Source organism: Amblyraja radiata, chromosome 10, assembly GCF_010909765.2.
Source record: "Amblyraja radiata isolate CabotCenter1 chromosome 10, sAmbRad1.1.pri, whole genome shotgun sequence".
Taxonomy (NCBI): Eukaryota; Metazoa; Chordata; class Chondrichthyes; order Rajiformes; family Rajidae; genus Amblyraja; species Amblyraja radiata.
Window position 1 is genome coordinate 56,811,765 of NC_045965.1, and position 21,286 is coordinate 56,833,050.

At 44.1% G+C, this 21,286-nt stretch overlaps 1 protein-coding gene across 3 annotated transcripts in view; it reads left to right on the forward strand.

Moving 5' to 3' along the window:
• The window catches only part of bcar3 (BCAR3 adaptor protein, NSP family member), a 161,579-nt gene extending 152,850 nt beyond the window's left edge, over positions 1 to 8,729 (forward strand). For all 3 annotated transcript variants that reach the window (XM_033028924.1, XM_033028923.1, XM_033028925.1), the window contains 5 exons: positions 28 to 143; positions 2,928 to 3,099; positions 3,677 to 3,788; positions 6,077 to 6,283; positions 8,280 to 8,729. In XM_033028924.1, the coding sequence (XP_032884815.1) occupies positions 28 to 143; positions 2,928 to 3,099; positions 3,677 to 3,788; positions 6,077 to 6,283; positions 8,280 to 8,455 (783 nt within the window). In that variant the 3' untranslated portion in view covers positions 8,456 to 8,729. The remainder of the gene's footprint in view (positions 1 to 27; positions 144 to 2,927; positions 3,100 to 3,676; positions 3,789 to 6,076; positions 6,284 to 8,279) is intronic.
• Positions 8,730 to 21,286: the final 12,557 nt, after the last annotated feature.

Genomic DNA, 21,286 nt, shown 5'->3' on the forward strand with positions numbered 1-21,286 from the left:
TAAAGTTGAACTTCTGCTCTCCTCCAGGTTGCTAGGATACTGAATGTCTCTGATGAAATCAAGCAGCAAATGCAAGTGAGCTCGGGTCTGGAGCTGATTACTCTTCCTCAAGGGCATCAACTCCGCTTGGATTTAATTGAAAGGTAAACAGTAACATTCCACTGTTTGTACAGTAAATTGCAACTTCAGAAGATCACGGCTCTGAAGATTGCAGTGTGGAGGAAAGGCAAGGGGAGGATTGGCCCTCCCCCCGAACGCGAATGAAAGGCCGTTCCTTTCTGTGTCCACCTTCACTATACATGTTGCTTGTCTGGGTCAGATCTTCGCCCAGAACTCTGTGCCAGGATTAACCAGTCCTTTCCAAGGAGGCATTGGTGAGATGGGGTGGCAGTTTGAACACATGGCCATGGTTAAGGGCGGCAAAAGAGGAGTCCAGATCACCATCCATTGCATCTTTTACTTCAGTCTGCACCTGGGAAATAAGAGAAAATCGCGCTCAATACTGATGCCTGAACACAGGAAGAGCTCATTATATTAGATAGGGCAAATCAAGGAGTAGCAGGTCTGAGTCCACGGTGGTGCAGCGGTAGAGTTGCTGCCTTACAACACCAGAGACCCAGGTTCGATTCTGACTTCAGGTGCTCGTCTGTTTGGAGTTTCTACGTTCTCCCACACTCCAAAGACGTACAGGTTTGCGGGTTGGCATAATTGGCATAATTGTAAATTGTTCCTAGTGTGTGTAGGACAGCGTTTAGTGTTCGGGGATCACTGTTCGGTGTGGACTCGGTGGGCCGAAGGTCCTCTTTCCGCGCTGTATCTCTAAACTAAACGAAATCAGTATATTATTTGCTGTAAAACTGTAGCATGTGGCCTTACCCTCTGTATCAGCCCCTCCACCAATGGGAGTAAAATAGTGACGGGGATTTGCTACAATTACCTGATTGTGTGATATTGATAGTCGGGTAAGGGCTTTAGCATAACCAGCGAAGGGGACAAAGTTAGTCGGGATAAAGCACTTGTATTCTTTTTGGATCTTGCCACGTGTTGCTAGCTTTGTGGGGTATTTGAGAAATTATTGGAGGCATTTCGGATGAAACCTTCTCTTTAATCTTTTCCTGGAAGAAGTCAACTTCTTGGTTGGACTGGAGATGGGAGGTGGAGGGTGAAGTTATGTTATGATAAAGGGCATGTCCCACTTGGCGATTTATTCGGCGGCTGCCGGCATCATTGACTGACGTATCAGGTCACGAAAAAGTCGCAACATTTTTTTTGTCGCCAATGGATTTTGAAATGTTCAAAATCTTTCGGCGAGCCCTTAAAGCAATGGTCATGTTACTGTTAATGTTAAGGTCATGTTCAGGATTAATTACCATTTCCAGAAAGTAGCGGTGATCCAGAAGTACCTTCACCAGATTGATACAGGATGTTGGAATGTTTAGGGACAGTTAACAAAGTGATCAAAGGGGGTAGATGGAGCAAACCATTCTGTTGCAGCGGGGAATCCCTGAATAAATAATATTATCTTCAAATTCAATTCAGGAACAAAATCAGGAAGTAGAAAATAGTGTAAAACCAAATGGCCTTTTCAAAAAGCTATTTGAAGTATATGTGGTGGATGTTTACGCTAGCTTTTATGTAGTTGTGTGTTTTGTTGCTTTTTTTAGTATGGCTGTATAATAATTGGCATATCACTGTACCATCATTGGTAACGCAACAATAAATGACCTTTGAAACCTTTGAAATCAAAACCTGGGTTAGGCAGCATTATTGGAGAAAGGGAATAGCTGACGTTTCAGATCGAGACAGTTTAGTTTGGTTTAGTGATATAGCGTTAAAACAGGGCCTTCAGCCCACCCAGTCCTCACCGACCAGCGATTCCTGCACATTAACACTATCCTACACACACTAGGGACAATTTTACATTTACACCAAGCCAATTAACCTGTATGTCTTTGGGGTGTGGAAGGAAACCGAAGATCTCGGAGAAAACCTACGCAGGTCATGGGGAGAATGTACAAACTCCGTACAGACAGCACCCGTAGTCAGGATCGAACCCGGGTCTCTGGCGCTGTAAGGCAGCAACTCTACCGCTGCGCCACTGTGCCGTTTAGGTCTCTGATATTACCGAATAGTGGGACCTGACTGATGGCCGACTATGTTGACTGCCCTTGTCTATATCCCGCTGTTCTCAGATGGTCAGAAGCTTGGCATGTTAAGTTCTGCATCCTAATTTGAGGAAGGACACCTAATTTGAGGAAGGACATTCTTGCTATTGAGGGAGTGCAGCGTAGGTTAACAAGGTTAATTCCCGGGATGGCGGGACTGTCATACGCTGAGAGAATGGAGCAGCTGGGCATGTACACTCTGGAGTTTAGAAGGATGAGAGGGAATCTCATTGAAACATATAAGATTGTTAAGGGCTTGGACCCGCTAGAGGCAGGAAACATGTTCCCGATGTTGGGGGAGTCCAGAACCAGGGGCCACAGTTTAAGAATAAGGCGTAAGCCATTTAGAACGGAGACGAGAAAACACTTTTTCTCACAGTGAGTGGTGAGCCTGTGGAATTATCTGCCTCAGAGGGTGGTGGAGGCCGGTTCTCTGGACACTTTCAAGAGAGAGCTAGATAGGGCTCTTAAAAATAGCGGAGAAAAAGCTTCTTTACTCTGGAGTTTTAATTCTTTGGCATTTTCGACCCCAGCAATCAGCAGTGTTGGCGTAGTCAATACATTTTTTGAATGAGGGAATTGGGTGATACTGTGGACAGATGCAAGGTAAAGTTCAGCCGTAATTTCACTGAGAGGCAGAGTAGTCTTGAGGTGCACGTGGCCTATTATGCTCTAATTTTATTTATTTTGTATTCTTAACAGTGAAATGACATAGAGTAGAAGCAGCAGACCCAAAGAACTCAACCTCTTGCATTTTCTCAGGTATAATACTCTGACCATCGGGATTGCAGTGGATATCCTGGGTTGCACAGGAAGCGTTGAAGAGAGAGCTGCGGTGTTGGCCAAGATTATCCAACTGGCACTGGAGCTGAAATATTCCATGGGGGACCTGTATGCCTTCTCCGCTATAATGAAAACCTTAGACATGCCACAGGTACTTTCTTCCCCACTGCTTTGGCCATCAAGCTGCTCAGTTTTAATCTGAGCAACAATCCTGGATTTTTGTACTGGGTATATTTGGCTTTTTGTAAATTAGTAAACCAAGATGATATTTTTAAACTCCCTATGCAAACTTTAAATTGAAACAGATCAGAACATGTATGACATGGGCCAAAGCTTCCCATCAGCAGACACAAAGCCGTAAAAGTAGGATTTGGAATTACAGTAGTCCATAGGATTTGGGCCCCACATCTGATGAAAGATGTGTTGGCTCTGGAGAGGGTCCAGAGGAGGTTAACAAGAATGATTCCAGGAATGAGTGGGTTAGCATATGATGAGCGGTTGACAGCACTGGGCCTCGACTCGCTGGAGTTTAGAAGGTTGAGGGGAACCTCATTGAGACTTACAGAATAATGAAAGACACAGATGGAGTGGATGTGGAAAGGGGGTAGCCTCAGTAGGTGGAATAATAGGAATATATTTCCTGCTGTTGAATAAATGCTGCTGTCAGTATGTTGGGATGTGTTAACTGGAAATTCAGTTCTAATATCTCCTTGCCCGTGTCTGCGCAGATTACACGATTAGAACAAACCTGGATTTCTCTCCGTCGCAAGCACACCAAGAGTGCCATTGTCTACGAGAAGACTCTTAAACCATGTATCAAAGCCTTAAATGAGGGAAGAGGTAAGACTGCCAGTAATGTGTCACACCTATAACTTGTGAGTAGCACTGCTGCATTCAGATGAAAGGGAATGAACAGCTTGTGATTTTCAGATTTGTTTTAATGAGTTTATTTAAGTGAGAGATAGGTAAGCCAAACAGTATTTCTTGGTAAGCCGCACCCTTTTGATTCCCTCATCTATGAGACTCACTGAAAGAATGGATCACTAATCACAGGTTTAATCGCTGGCTTGGATCAATCTAAATGATAACGGGCACATCATTGTAGAAACAAGGAACTGCAGATGCTGGTGTACATTAAAAAAAGACACAAATGGCTGGCGTAACCCAGCAGATCAGGCAGCATCCCTGGAGAACACGGATAGATGACGTTTCGTGTTGGGGCGCTGCTTCAGTCTGAATTTGTGATCCTGTCGTGCATTTCTGCAGGGCTGGTGAATCTGTGGAATTCACTACAGCAGACGGCTGTGGAGTTCGTCAATTGATATTTTTAAGGCGGAGATTGACTGATTTTTGATTAGGAAGGGTTTCGGGGGTTATATAACCATATAACCATATAACAATTACAGCACGGAAACAGGCCATCTCGGCCCTACAAGTCCGCGCCGAACAATTTTTTTCCCTTAGTCCCACCTGCCTGCACTCATACCATAACCCTCCATTCCCTTCTCATCCATATGCCTATCCAATTTATTCTTAAATGATACCAACGAACCTGCCACCACCACTTCCCCTGGAAGCTCATTCCACACCGCTACCACTCTCTGAGTAAAGAAGTTCCCCCTCATGTTACCCCTAAACTTCTGTCCCTTAATTCTGAAGTCATGTCCTCTTGTTTGAATCTTCCCTATTCTCAAAGGGAAAAGCTTGATCACATCAACTCTGTCTATCCCTCTCATCATTTTAAAGACCTCTATCAAGTCCCCCCTTAACCTTCTGCGCTCCAGAGAATAAAGACCTAACTTATTCAACCTATCTCTGTAACTTAGTTGTTGAAACCCAGGCAACATTCTAGTAAATCTCCTCTGTACTCTCTCTATTTTGTTGACATCCTTCCTATAATTGGGCGACCAAAATTGTACACCATACTCCAGATTTGGTCTCACCAATGCCTTGTACAATTTTAACATTACATCCCAGCTTCTATACTCAATGCTCTGATTTATAAAGGCTAGCATACCAAAAGCTTTCTTTACCACCCTATCTATATGAGATTCCACCTTCAAGGAACTATGCACGGTTATTCCCAGATCCCTCTGTTCAACTGTATTCTTCAATTCCCTACCATTTATCATGTACGCCCTATTTTGATTTGTCCTGCCAAGGTGTAACACCTCACATTTATCAGCATTAAACTCCATCTGCCATCTTTCAGCCCATTTTTCCAAATGGCCTAAATCACTCTGTAGACTTTGGAAATCCTCTTCATTATCCACAACACCCCCTATCTTGGTATCATCTGCATACTTACTAATCCAATTTACCACCCCTTCATCCAGATCATTGATGTACATGACAAACAACAAAGGACCCAACACAGATCCCTGAGGCACCCCACTAGTCACCTGCCTCCAACCCGACAAACTGCCATCCACCATTACCCTCTGGCTTCTCCCATTCAGCCACTGCTGAATCCATCTTGCTATTCCTGCATTTATACCCAACAGTTTAACCTTCTTAACCAACCTTCCATGAGGAACCTTGTCAAAGGCCTTACTAAAGTCCATATAGACAACATCCACTGCTTTACCCTCGTCAATTTCCCTAGTAACCTCTTCAAAAAATTCAAGAAGATTAGTCAAACATGACCTTCCAGGCACAAATCCATGTTGACTGTTCCTAATCAGACCCTGTTTATCCAGATGCTTATATATATAATCTATAAGTATCTTTTCCATTAATTTGCCCACCACTGAAGTCAAACTAACAGGTCTATAATTGCTAGGTTTACTCTTAGAACCCTTTTTAACCAATGGAACAACATGCGCAGTACGCCAATCCTCGGGGACTATTCCCGTTTCTAATGACATTTGAAATATTTCTGTTATGGGGCGAAGGCAGGAGAATAGGGCTGAAAGGGAAAGTTAGATCAGCCATGATTGAATGGCGGACTAGATTTGATGGGCCGATTGGCCTAATTCTGCTCCTGGAACTTATAGACTTATCATAAAGGGAGCAGATGTCCCAATTAGCTCTGAATGAAAATATGAAAGGTTAAAAACTAGCTGAAAGTATTCTTTGCTCTGTTATTAATGGTCATATCGATGTTATTCTTTCCTGTGACACCTCAGAGGACGTTGCGCTCAGTAAGACCACGATTCCGCACCTCATGCCCCTCATCACCCTCATGGAACGCCAGTTTGTCACCTTTGAAACCACGGAGTTGTGGGAAACCATCGATCAGGGCTGTGAAATAATGCACAAGCATCTGGACGATGCACGATCCGTCGCACACAATGCTGCTGTGTACAAAGTGAACACTAAACGGATTCTTGAAGGTGAGGATGCACTCAAACGCACAACTAGAGAGTAGCCGTGAGCTGCTATCTGCCTCATTGGAGACCCTCGGACTATCTCTAATTGGGCTTTACTTTGCACTAAACGTTATTCCCTTTATCATGTATCTGTACGCTGTGCATGGCTCGATTGTTATCATGTACTGTCTTTCCACTGACTGGTTAGCACACAACAAATGCTTTTCACTGTACCTCGGTACACGTGACAATAAACCAAACTAATCTTATAGAAACATATAAAATCATAAAAGGACTGGACAAGCTAGATGCAGGAAAAATGTCCCCAATGTTGGGCAAGTCCAGAACCAGGGGCCACAGTCTTAGAATAAAGGGGAGGCCATTTAAGACTGAGGTGAGAAAAAACGTTTTCACCCAGAGAGTTGTGAATTTGTGGAATTCCCTGCCACAAAGGGCAGCGGAGGCCAAATCACTGGATGGATTTAAGAGAGAGTTAGATAGAGCTCTAGGGGCTAGTGGAGTCAAGGGATATGGGGAGAAGGCAGGCACGGGTTATTGATTGGGGATGATCAGCCATGATCACAATAAATGGGGGTGCTGGCTCGAAGGGTCGAATGGCCTCCTCCTGCACCTATTTTCTATGTTTCTGTGTTTCTAAGATAAGCATAACATAGAAACATAGAAAATAGGTACAGGAGTAGGCCATTCGGCCCATCGAGCCTGTACCACCATTCAATATGATCATGGCTGATCATCCAACTCAGTATCCTGTACCTGCCTTCTCTCCATACCCCCTGATCCCTTTAGCCACAAGGGCCACATCTAACACCCTCTTAAATATAGCCAATGAACTGGCCTCAACTACCTTCTGTGGCAGAGAGTTCCAGAGATTCACCACTCTCTGTGTAAAAAATGTTTTTCTCATCTCGGTCCTGAAGGATTTCCTCTCTATCCTCAAACTGTGACCCCTTGTCCTGGACTTCCCCAACATCGGGAACAATCTTCCTGCATCTAGCCTGTCCAACCCCTTGTACGTTTCTATAAGATCCCCTCTCAATCTCCTAAATTGTAGCGAGTACAAGCTGAGTCTATCCAGTCTTTCTTCATATGAAAGTCCTGACATCCCAGGAATCAGTCTGGTGAACCTTCTCTGTACTCCCTCTATGGCCAGAATGTCTTTCCTCAGATTTTGGAGACCAAAACTGTAGCCAATACTCCAGGTGTGGTCTCACCAAGGCCCAACAGGTAATGCAATGCACTCGGTCTGTTTAAGCCCAATCTGGGAACTCATGGAATTGATGCTGGTGAACATGGAGTACCGAACCTCATAAGAATATTAGTCTGGATTTCGTGCGATCCTCCTTCTTCTTTATTTTTCAAACATTAAATCTTGTTTAGAAACTTTACCGGTAGGTCTTGTTATCCATCATGTTCTAGATGCTCCAGTGCCTTTGCTCCTTCATTATCAGCTCAGTTTGTGTAAATGTTGCCTGCTGCCATTTAGCAACTTGCATAAAGGCCATAGCAATGAGAGGGAAAATCATTGTGCATCTTCGAAACACTTTTAGATTCTCCTCCCACATCACCTATCCAAATAACTGCAGCATTGGATGGCACGGTGCATGAGTGGCAGGTTGGCTTAGTGGTAGAGCGATTGTCTTCCAGCTCCAGAGACCCGGGTTCGATCCTGACTACGGGAGCTATCTGTATGGAGTTTCTATCTTCTTCCCTTGATCTGCGTGGGTTTTCTCCGAGATCTTCGATTTTCCCCCCACACCCCAAAGTCGTACACGTTTGTAGGCTAATTGGCTTGGTATAAATATAAATTGTCCCTAGTGTGTGTAGGACCGTGTTAGTGAGCGGGGATCGCTGGTCGGTGCGCCGAAGGACCAGTTTCCGCACTGCATCTCTAAACTAAACTAAACATTTCTGTTTCCGTTGTTCTTTTTTGCAATCTTTTTTAAATTCTGTAATTCTATTTGGCGCATTTATTAACTCTTTCTCCGTTTCCTTCTCTTAGACTTTGAGCCGGATGAAGAAATGCTGGAGACATTTCAGACGGAGTTCGCGATGAGGTTGTTGTGGGGAAGCAAAGGTGCACAAGTTAACCAAACCGAGAGATACGAAAAGTTTGCGATGATTTTGACGGCGTTATCACGAAAACTTGAACCACCCTCATGGCTTCTGGACCACTAGCTAATTGTGGAAGTACAACACAACAAGGACTGCCTGTTGTTAAAACACACTTCGTACAATGCTCGACAATATCCAAGACACGATCTTCACTAATACATATCAGTGTTTTAGCCACTTGCTGTCTCGTACTGTATCTCAGCGGCTTCTGCTTGCACACCTTTAACATTCCAAGTGAATTTTTTGTTTGTAACTATCTCTGGTGTATAGAAACACACTGGGTTGTTTCTAACCTTGTTAGAAATACAGAGTTACTTTGTGTATCAGGGTGCCATGTAATGCCCCAGTCCCACTTAGGAAACCTGAACGGAAACCTCTGGAGACTTTGCGCCCCACCCAAGGTTTCCGTGCGGTTCCCGGAGGTTGCAGGTAGTGGAAGCAGGTAGGGAGACTGACAAAAACCTCCGGGAACCGCACGGAAACCTTGGGTGGGGCGCAAAGTCTCCAGAGGTTTCCGTTCAGGTTTCCTAAGTGGGACAGGGGCATTACTTTGGTATTAAGCACCGTTGTGGGTGGCTTTGGAGCTGTCCTTGTACAGGCCATAGTTCTGGCCACTGAAAGCCACTGGCTGACTACTAATGTAGCTCTCGATGTTGGTCATTGTAAATATCAAATGTGCAGGTAATATCTTGTCTGAAGGCTTCAGCTATTTAATATATTGTGACTGTAAAATTAATTGTAAATAGAATTCTGTAAAAAACAATTAGTGCTATTTTATGCATTACGGCAAATTACTCTGCAGGATATGTGCGCGCGTGTGTGTGATTCAATAAAATGGCACCATTTCTTAACAAGGTCTGAATGTTCTTGCTCGATGCCACACAGGGATTATCAACCAAGTGATTCAGCATTAGTGGGAGCTAATTGAAACTAAGTCATTTGAGTTTCTGTTTTTTTAAATTGTTTTGTTAAAAGTGCCAAGACAGGGTGTGGAAATTTGCAATCACCTTCCCTCCCAAAACGCAAAAACTGGAGAACAACATTGCACAATTGCTACCTACAGCGAGGAACGTCTAGGCTTTTAATTTTGAGCCAGCAGATTAAACTCTTTGCTATCTACATGTCTGTTGAATTTTGTGTACCAAAACTGATACCCAAACATGCATCAACATAACACACCAAATGTGGTTGACTTTAGAGTCACGTGTACTGAGGTACAGTGAAAAGCTTTATTTTGTTACATGCTATACAGTCAGTGGAAAGATGATATACTATTGCAATTGAGCCACCTACAGTGTACAGGTACAACATAATGGGCAGAACGTTTAGGCCAGCACGGTGGCGTAGCAGTAGAGCTACTGCCTTGCAGCGCCGGAGACCCGGGTTCGATCCTGACTACGGGTGCTGTCTGGCTGGAGTTCGTACGTTCTCCCCGTGACCTGCGTAGGTTTTCTCTATCTTTGGTTTCCTCTCACTCACCAAAGATGTACAGGTTTGTAGGTTAATTAGCTTAGTATGAATGTAAAATCATCCCTCAGGTATGTGGGATAGTGTTAGTGTGCGGGGATCGCTGGTCAGTACGGTCTCGGTGGGCCGAAGGTCCTGTTTCCGGGCTGTATCCCTAAACTAAACTAAACTTTAGCATAGGCAAAGTAAGAAATACAATGCCACAAAGCTTTTCACTGTCCCTTGCTACACGTGATAATAAACTAAACTAAACTAAACTAAGACTGGATAGACTCGGCTTGTACTCGCTAGAATTTAGAAGATTGAGGGGGGTTCTTATAGAAACCTACAAAATTCTTAAGCGGTTGGACTGGCTAGATGCAAGAAGATTGTTCCCGATGTTGGGGAAGTCCAGAACAAGGGGTCACAGTTTAAGGATAGGGGGGGAAGTCTTTTAGGACCGAGATGAGAAAAACATTTTTCACGCATCTCTGGAATCTCGGGGAACTCTCTGCCACAGAAGGCAGTTGAGGCCAGTTCATTGGCTATATTTAAGAGGGAGTTAGATGTGGCCCTTGTGGCTAAAGGGATCAGGGGGTATGGAGAGAAGGCAGGTACGGGATACTGAGTTGGATGAACAACCATGATCATATTGAATGGCGGTGCAGGCTCGAAGGGCCGAATGGCCTACTCCCGCACCTATTTTCTATGTTTCTATGTAAATGCTGCTGTAGGAGCAGAGGCTTAAAAGAGTGGAGTGATTGTAATGAGAGTGATTGCAGATCCGCTTCTGGGGACCAGCACACAGAGAGTAGCTTGTTTTGGGCACCATTAGACATGCAAGTCTCATTCAGGTACCGTCTGTGTTACTATGACCAAGAAGAAGCAATAGTGACTGCTGTATAAACACATCCACAAGCCTTCACTGCAGTTGGCATCAGCCACCATCTCAAGTAAAACACACAAGGATTTTCCAACAAACACACCTTGGCTGGAAATCACATTTTACAAAACTGGGAGCTATTCCAATTCCAAACCACTGGTTCAATGTTTTCCGGCAAGCAGTGCCGCAAGTTCTCCAGGGCAATGGACCCACCTACTTTCAGCGAGACAGAATTATGATTTTGATATGTGGACAATGGCAGAAACTGCTGACTCATCACTGTGAATTTTAGTTTGCTGATAATTGCACTGCTTCCATATGAGACAGTTATCAAGATAAACACCAGAGGGTGTCACGTGTATGAAGCAACCGGTTCGAGGAAATGGGAGAGGTGGGTACAATAAGCGAGTTCGGTATTCTGACTGTGCATGCCCAGGTCACAGGTCACCCGCCATAAACATTCTCGGCAACTGTGGTGCTGCGTTGTGTGCAGGCTTGCGTTTCGTCCGTGGTCGGGGCCGGGCGCTGGGCCGTCCCCGTCCCCTCCCGAGTGTCCCGTCCCTGTCCAGAGGTGTCCGGAGTGGTCCGGAGTGGTCCTGGCAACCCCGGACTTGCAGCCGGCGCGGGGATAGGCGCTGGCTTCGGCTTGGCTCTGCCTGTCCTGCCGGGTTGACCAGCAGCACTGGACTGTCCCACTGGGTTGGCCGGCAGTCCGGGTTGGTTCGGAGCGGTAGCGGCCCTGGACTGGCAGACGGCGGGGGGGGGGGGGGGGGGGCGCTGGCTCTGGCTTGGCTCTGCTCTGGGGGGGGGGGGATGGTCCAGTGGCTGTTCAGCAGCGCTTGCGGCGCCGGGGACCCGGGTTCGATCCTGGCTGCGGATGAGGCGCGGGTCTGTGTGCGCGCAGCTGCCGAGAATGTCTCTCCACCAGTCCAGTTTCTCTCCCCGTCTCCACTCGCATCTGCCCCCCCCCCCCACTCTCGCAGTTACACCCCACTCTCCCGCTACCTGGCACCCCCGTTCCTCAGATTAAATATATTATTACACATAAATCATGAATAAAGATAAGAATTTATACACAGTTTATACAGCCAGTACTTTGTTCGCTTTTTTATAGCGAGTGACCTTTGACAGATCCCACGATTCCTTGCGTTTTTCGGAATACTGAACTCACTTATTACAACATTGAAAAGACACTTGGGAATACTTGTGGATAGGAAAGGTTTGGTGGGATATGGGCCAGGTGCAACCAGATGGGACCAGCTTGGTTCGGCAGCTTGGTCAACACGAACGAGTTGGGCTGTAGGGTGATTACCGTGCTGTATGACTCTGTAACCCGAGTACTCAAAGGATGGATTTATTTACCCGATCTGATTAGTGCTGAGCTAACTTTTGTCAAATTTCTAAGCAGTATATTCTACAAGAATTTGGGTTAAAGCTTTGGGACAGGCTGAAGTTTTTGAATAGCAAGAGTGTCAATAACCATTGGGGTTAATGGGGAGATGGCAGAAGAATGGGGTTGAGAGGAACAAATAGATCAGCCATGATTGAACGGTGGAGCAGACTTGAAGGGACGAATGGCCAAATTCTGCTCCTAGAACATATGAAGTTGTGAAGTTGCCAGATAACTACCATAAATAGGAACAAAATGTTAACTTTTCATGGTGTACTGCAATGAAAAGAGTCTTTGCTTGACTTGTAAACGAAGCTCCCCTTCCCTATCCTCATTGCAATATACAGTCCTAGAGTCATAGAGTGATACAGTGCGGAAGCAGGTCCTTCGGCCCAACTTGCCCACACCATCCAACATGTCCCACTTACTCCAGTCCCACCTGCCTGCGCTTGATCCATATCCCTCCGAACCTGTCTAACTGTTTCTTAAACGTTGGGATAGTCACAGCCTCAACAACCTCATCTGGCAACTTGTTCCACACACCCACCACCACCCTTTGTGTGAAAATGTTACCCCTCAGATTCCTATTAAATCTTGTTTAAGAAGGAACTGCAGATGCAGGAAAATCGAAGGTAGACAAAAGTGCTGGAGAAACTCAGCGGGTGCAGCAGCATCTATGGAGCGAAGGAAATAGGCAACGTTTCGGGCCGAAACGTTGCCTATTTCCTTCGCTCCATAGATGCTGCTGCACCCGCTGAGTTTCTCCAGCACTTTTGTCTACCTATTAAATCTTGTCCCCTTCACCTTGAACCCATGTCCTCTGGCCCTCAGTTACCCTACTCTGGGCAAGATTCTGACAATAGAATCTCAGCTGGTTTCTCCCCCAACCTAGCACCGATGTAGAATTAACCTGGGGACTGACTGATTGGCTCTGGTTTACTACCTCTGTACAGATTCGGAGCAAGTGAATAGCACAGTTTGCTGTTGTTTGTAACCTGCTCCAAAAATTATTTAACAGAATAACAGCAAATAACACTGGTAGCTGCTGCAAAAAATAGAAGCCAATGTGAAGAGCAAATACGTTTGCCTAACAAGCTGCTCATTGAAGGGAATAACAGGAAGAACCTGACCCGATTCCTAAACCACAACAGTGTTTACAATTCAAAAAGGTATTTAATCAGCTGCAGAGTTTATTGGGACATCAAAGGTCAAGACAAAGTCTTTTCAAAGAACAGCAAAAAAACTGAACCACAATTTCCAAACCAGCAACAAACCCAGACCTTTCACTGCAATCAGTGCATCAATTCAATGCATTTTTTTGGGGTCTTTTTCTACAAATTATACAAGTCCACCACAGATTTTTCAGCAACTGATAGTCCAGCACCTCCGTTAATCCGGACAAAATTACAAGAGCATTGCATGTAGTGCCCGCTCGTTTGGGACGTATGCCTCCATCCTGAAAGAGTTAAAAGTTTACTTCTTAATTAATTGTTGATTCTTTATTTAGGATTCTAGCAGTTCGTGGCAAAGATTATAGAGCAGAGCAAGATGTGCCACTCTGCGAAAAAAGCGTAGTATGCCATGGGTATGACATGACGCCATTTTATTGAGCTGCAGTTTACAATAATATTAATAAAATTTACAATAATATTAACTAAATATGTGAAGTGATGGATGCTATAAAACACACTGTTCCCTACAACACTGATTACACCAAAGATGATAAAGCGGATCAATCTTTGGAACGGATTACACCAAAGATACTAGAGGAGCATTGCCCGCTGCCTCCCTCGGGACCGCCGACCGCGGGCAGGCGCTTGAGGCTCTCCCGCTGGCCGCCTTCATCTGGTAGCCTCTAGTATCTTTGCTTTTCGGGAGAGGAATGGAGAGCAGGGAAGAGACAAGACTTTGCCTTCCATCACAGTGAGGAGGAGACTCACTGTGATGGATGTTTGTGTAAATTGTGTTGGTGTGTGTCTTGGTTCTTTTCTTGTATGGCTGCAGAAACCAAATTTCGTTTGAACCTCATGTGAGGTTCAAATGACAAATAAAAGGTATTATTATTATTATTATTATTTCCCTGCGACCTGATATAAGAGCAGATTGTATAACTGTGGAGTCTGTCCCCGCTACCAAAGATGTCGCGTTTGGCATAAACAAATGGCGGCCGTGACGTTCTGTTACGTACTACACGTCAGCCCATTGGATTTCGGAGGAGTGGTTTATCTTGCTCTGCTCTATAATCTTTGGTTCATGGTGCTTTAGAGACACGGGAGGGGTGTAATCAGATGGGTCAGAGGTGTATTGTTGATTTATTATCACGTGACCATTGTTGATCCAGCAAAATGGATAATGCGGCAAGGCTCTGGAAGCAAGCGTGCCGGAAAATCGATGGTGTACCTATACCAAAAAACATCAGGATACAATCTAGCTTTCAATGAAACACCGTCTGAATATCCACTGACGTGGCCTCCACAGCCTTCTGTGGCAAAGAATTCCACAGATTCACCACCCTTTGACTAAAGAAAAGAACGTCCTTTAATTCTGAGGCTATGACCTCTAGTCCTAGACTCTCCCACTAGTGGAAACATCCTTTCTACATCTACTCTATCTATGCCTTTCACTATTCAACATTAACATTTTACCAATATCTCAAGATTCTATGCTGCCAGTCCATCTATTATGGTGTAGACTCAATATGCTGGAGTAACTCAGCGGGTCAGGCAGCATCTCTGGAGAAAAGGAATAGGTGACGTTTCGAGTCGGAACCCTTCTTCAGACTGAAACATGGCCAGAACAAAACAGATGACCTCAGGAAGGGTGGAGTCTATAATGGCCCATTGTTGGCTGGGGAAGATGTGCTAACAGGGATATAACAATGCGAACAGTGGAACTAGTAGTATGACTGGGGAGGGAGGGAGAAGCTGCAGGAGTTAATTAAAATTAGAGAAATTAACTGGGTTGTAAGCTGCCCCTGTGAACTATGTGGTGCCCCACACTAATCGGGGTTTCTCTTTCCTTGTCTGCTTCTCCGAAAGCATCTTAATAGTTTGGATAGAGTGGACGTGGAGAAGATGCTTCCATTTGTGGGAGAACCTAGGACCAGAGATCAGAGCCTCAGAATTAAAGGGCGTTCTTCTGGGAGAAATGTATTTAGTCAGAGGGTGGTGAATCTGTGGAATTCTTTGCCACAGAAGGTTGTGGAGGCCGAGTCAATGGGTATTTTTAAGGCAAAGATAGATAGATTCTTGATTAGTACGGGTGTCAGGGAGAAGGCTGGAGAATGGGGTTAGGAGGGAGAAATAAATCAGCCATGATTGATTGGCCGAGTAGACTTGATGGGCCGAATGACCTAATTCTGTTCCAACATTTATGACCTTAGTATCCTCTTCTCCATACATCTTCCCACTGAACTTTAACAGATTTTGGAAATGTTATATATGGTACATTCAACCAGATTATAGATTGGGGGCAAGCACTGATTTTGCAATGTCACACAGTATTTGTGCTGAATATGATGCCAAGCTAAACTGATCTCATATGCCTGCACATCACCCACATCCCTCTATTCCTTGCACTTCCATGTGCCTATCTAAAAGCCTCTTAAACACCACTACCATGTCTGCCTCCATCACTTCCCCTGGCAATGCGTTCCAAGCCCCCACCTCTCTCTTTGTTTAAAACAACTTGCCCCACTATAGTCACAGCCTGCGGAACTGAAAAGGACCCATTTATTTTCACTCAGTTTTCCATTTGAGGAGAGACCCTTACTTAATACAGGCAGGCACCTAATCACCAGTTCCATGTGCTCTAATCAATGTTCACCAACCTCATTTACAGAACTTAGTCGTGAATGAAGAGAAAGTATGAACACACATTATACAGTTCTGGATTGACTAGCAATGTTACAAAATTTTGAGATTTAAAAAATCAAGTCTGTAATTTATCCCATCAGATAAAGCATAAAAAGAAGTTTAATTTGACACCTAATTCACTTTCATATCTCAAGTATTTAAAAGGTTATGGCCATTTTCATACTCGGAAATTAGCATCTTGTTCCCTATTGATTTTCTATGGACATAACAAAAAAGCTGTGATCGTGTGCAGTCAAAAGCCCATAACCTTCTTAAAAATTAAGAGAACTGAATGAAATTTTCAGTTATCGTAGATTGAACCATTCTGAAACAAATATAAAATAATCTTACTTGGATGACCTGAAATTAAAGCATATAATTAGTTAGTTACCCAAGTGTAGCTAATTTCAAACTTCAATTACTAGATCTAAACATCTATCCATTTCTTAATAAATGATTAACATTTTTAAATAGCCTAAGTGTCCAAATAATATTCATAAATAATTCGCAATAAACATGATTTTTAAATCTCATTTACATTAATTTATAGGCCAAATGGAAGGAATTTAGTGTTCAATTGCTGTAAATTAAAGTCCATTTTAAATCAGCTTTCTAGTGGGTTCCTGTGAATGCGCTGGTTTAGAACGTTCACATTGCGGTAGATTTGTGCCCTCAAATGCCCAGAAAAATACTGCGGGATATAATGGGCCCAAAATGAGCTACTCGCAATATTAAACATTGTATAAAGGGATCTTAAGAAGCCCTTTTTAATGTAAAAATAAGCAGCCTACCTTCTATTAATTGCTCTGTGCGACCCTGACAGCTGCCGGTGGTCGCGGGTTTAGAGATTGATTTTTAAACTACTATAACTATTATACGAGGCCTTTAAAACTAATAATAGCTTTTGCGATGGGGTCTTCCAGCGATTTTTCGTTAATAATTAACTAGGCTGAACATCTTCGATTTGAACAGCCTAGAGAAAATCGCGTTTTAAACCCGCCCCCCTCTAAACGGCGCCAAAATCGCGCACACCCGCAGCGACAGATTTTCAGCGACGCTTCAGGTAGGCTTTGCAACATACCTAGATTGACAGTACAGAAATATAATCCTCTGCAATTAGAGGACAAGAATGCTAAGCATGTTTAGTGAGCATTAAGCATGTTCTTGGTTTGACACTTGCCTTGATGAGTGGGCGGCAATGCAAGAATTCCAATACTTATTTAGAATGGGAAATGCGAATAGTGACGTTAGTTTCAGCTCCTTTGACAATCAGCTGTGTGTATATAGACGGGATGGGCACTGTTGCAAATGGACACAAAGTGCTGGAGTAACTGGGCAGATCAGGCAGCATCTCTGGTGTACACGGTACATTTTGTCTGCCAACTCACCTCTGAAACTTAATTGGAACAAGCCTATTTCTAACAGGAATCTATCCAATTGCGCCTTCTGAAGCCGCCTGGAACCAAGGCAAACTGCTGCCATGGTAGTGGCCAGTTAAGTCCTCTCTCTTGCTTAGTTGATCCTTTAAATAGAGGATGACTTGGTTCCACTGCAGCCCTGCAGGTTCCAAGGTGACTGATGAGGCCAACGTGGAATTTGCAGATTCTACTTCAGCTGGGCCACGATTTAACTGCTCGGGTTGGCAGGTGGGCAAGTTTGTGAAGCAGTGCACCGCATCCAACGTTTACGATTAGGATCCCAGCATTTTCACAGGCCAATCTTCACAGGACTCTGGGGAATGTGGCATATTTATTTAGGAGACTTCGAGAACGTCCTTGAATTGTTTCCTTGTCCGTAGGTAGCTTTCTCCAGTGACGGAGCTCAGAAATGAGTGCCCCTTTCAGGAGTAAGAAACCTGGTCGATGAAGCCAAATAGAGTGTGACTTAGACCTCAATCAGTCAGTTAGATTAGATTTAAGAGGAGCCCCGACGCAAAACGTCACCTATCCTTTTCCTTCAGAAATGCCTCCTGACCTGCTGAATTACTCCAGTATTGTGTGTCCATCTTTAGCATAGATTGAGAGTTGGCCCGGGGGCATTTCTGATCTGCAGTTTATCCTTGACCAAAGTCCACCAGGGGGAGCTCTTCAGGCATCTTTTCAGAAACGCATGTCCTTGGTGAAATTTAGATACTTCGGCAGCATGGAAAAGGGAAAACTCCAGTCTGTAGATTTTTTTAGTATTACTATTTATAACAAAAGCCTGAACTATGAACTTAGATATACACTGATAATACAACAACTGTGTAGCAATAAATAGCTTGTGCTGCAAACTCAAAAGATAAAAAGTGCAGTGCAAGGCAGATAAGTCTCCTCAGTTTGTCTCCAAAGCCCAGGATAACATTATAGAAGTATAACTCAATTTCTGTGCCTTTTTAAAAAGCACATGTTGCGCAGCACCAAGTTTGCAAAGGATGGCTGAGAAAGGACATTGAGTAGTACCACATCTGGCACGTTATCAGTCAGCCAATCTCTCAACCCCTCCGCTGTCATTAAATGTGATGTCCTTTCACACGCAGGCATTCTTAATGTGAGCCTTGTGATCAGTGACTGCCACACCAATTCACACCCAATGATTTAAGAAATAATAGTCATTTGATTGCAAGTGGCATCTTTCACTGCCTTGGAATGTCCAGAGCTTCTGAAACTTGGTGTTTGATGCAATCACGCAATAGCCAATTTGTGCAAAGCAAGACCTCCTCCCAAAGAGCAATAAACAACTAGATCATTGGGTTAGTGTTGGTTAAAGGATGAATGTTATCCGTTCCATACTCTGCTGCAAATAGTGGCATCCTTTTTACAATCACCTGATGTAACACTCATACTACCATTATAGAACTTGCAGGTGCATAAGAATAACTGCTCCTGGTACATCTACAACATTTCTTGCAATTGGAATTGATCGCATAACCTTCTGACTCCAGAATGATAACAAAGAACAGTGGCCAATATCCATGGCTTTCCCTCCATCTTGAAGATGAAGCTTTCTGTTGCATTGATAGGACCTTCGCAAACTGCCGTTCATCCATCAACTGGGCAACCAATATTGAGGGCATCCAGGCCGTCTGACCTTATCCAATATTCACATCTTCAGTGTTTTCAAACAGATTACTGGCAAACGATCGATCAGGAAGGTTGCAGTGTGATGTACTTAGATAGGAATACAAAATGCTACAACCAAACCTTGTACACAGTGACTGCCTTCAAGAGCATTTTGAGGAGTATTATCATAGAAACATGGAAAATATGTGCAGGAGGCCATTTGAGCCAGCACCGCCATTCATTGCGATCATGGCTGATCATCCACAATCAGTAACCCGTGCCTGCCTTCTCCCCATATCCCTTGATTCTGCTAGCACCTAGAGCTCTATCTAACTCTCTTTTAAATTCTTCCAGCGAATTGACCTCCACTGCTTTCTGTAGCAGAGAATTTCACAAATTCACAACTCTGGGTGAAAACATTTTTTTCATCCCAGTTTTAAATGGCCTCCCCTTTATTCTTCAACTGTGGCCCCTGGTTCTGGACTCCCCCAACATTGGGAGCATTTTTCCTGCATCTAGCTTGTCCAGTCCTTTTATAATTTTATATGTTTCTATAAGATCTCCTCTCATCCTTCCAAATTCCAGTGAATACAAGCCCAGTCTTTCCAATCTACCCTCATATGGCAGTCCTGCTATCCCGGGGATTAACCTCCTGAGCCTACACTGCACTGCCTCAATGGCAAGGATGTTCTTCCTCAAATTAGAAGACCAAAACTGCACACAATACTCCTGATGTAGTCACACCAGGGTCATGTACAACTGCAGAGGAACCTCGTTACTCCTATACTCAAATCCTCTCGTTATGAAGGCCAACATGCCATTAGCTATCTTCACTGCCTGCTGCACCTGCATGTTTACTTTCAGTGATTGGAGTACAAGGATACCCAGGTCTCTTGTGATTAGTTAAGCAGGATTTCACCTTCATAAATCCATGCTGACTTGGACCAATCCTTTTACTGCTATCCAAATGCAGCGTTATTACTTCTTTAATAATTGACTCCAGCATCTTCCCCACCACCAATGTCAGACTAACTGGTCTATAATTCCCCATTTTCTCTCTCGCTCCTTTCTTCAAAAGTGGGATAACATTAGCTACCCTCCAATCTACAGGAACTGATCCTGAATCTATAGAACATTGGAAAATGATCACCAATGATTTCTAGAGCCACCTCGAGTACTCTGGGATGCACACCATCAGGCCCTGGGGACTTCTCTGCCTTCAGTCTCATCAGTCTACCCAATACTATTTCTCACCTAATGCAAATTTCTTTCAGTCACTCCGTCTCCCTAGATCCACTGTCCTCTAGTACATCTGGGAAATTGTTTGTGTCTTCCTTAGTGAAGACAAAACCAAAGTCTATGTAAGTAAGCATGCAGGTACAGCAGGCAGTGAAGAAGGCGAATGGCATGTTGGCCTTTATAACAAGAGGAATCGAATATAGGAGCAAAGAGGTCCTCCTGCAGTTGTACAGTGCCCTAGTGAGACCACACCTGGAGTATTGTGTGCAGTTTTGGTTCCCCAATTTGAGGAAGGACATTCTTGCTATTGAGGGAGTGCAGCGTAGGTTTACAAGGTTAATTCCCGGGATGGCGGGACTGTCATATGCTGAGAGAATGGAGCAGCTGGGCTTGTACACTCTGGAGTTTAGAAGGATGAGAGGATATCTCATTGAAGCATATAAGATTGTATAGGGCTTGGACACGCTAGAGGCAGGAAACATGTTCCCGATGTTGGGGGGGGGTCCAGAACCAGGGGCCAGTTTAGGAATAAGGAGTAAGCCATTTAGAACGGAGATGAGGAAACACATTTTCTCACAGAGTGGTGAGTCTGTGAAATTCTCTGTCTCAGAGGGTGGTGGAGGCAGGTTCTCTGGATGCTTTCAAGAGAGAGCTAGATAGTGCTCTTAAAAATAGCGGAGTCAGGGGATAGCAGGAACGGGATACTGATTGGGGATGATCAGCCATGATCACATTGAATGGCGGTGCTGGCTCGAAGGACCGAATGTCAATTGTCAAAGTACCTGTTCAACTCTTCTGCCATTTCCTTGTTCCCCATAATAATTTCACCTGTTTCTGCCTTTAAGGAACCCATATTTGTCTTTACTAATCTTTTTCTCGTAACATACCTAAAGAAGCTTTTACTATCCTTCTTTATAATCGTTTCACCCCGTATTGCCCTTTTTGTTACATTCTGCTGTCCTTTGAAAGTTTCCCAATCCTCTGGTTTCCTGCTACTCTTTGCTATGTTATACACCTTTTCTTTTAGTTTTATTCCATCCC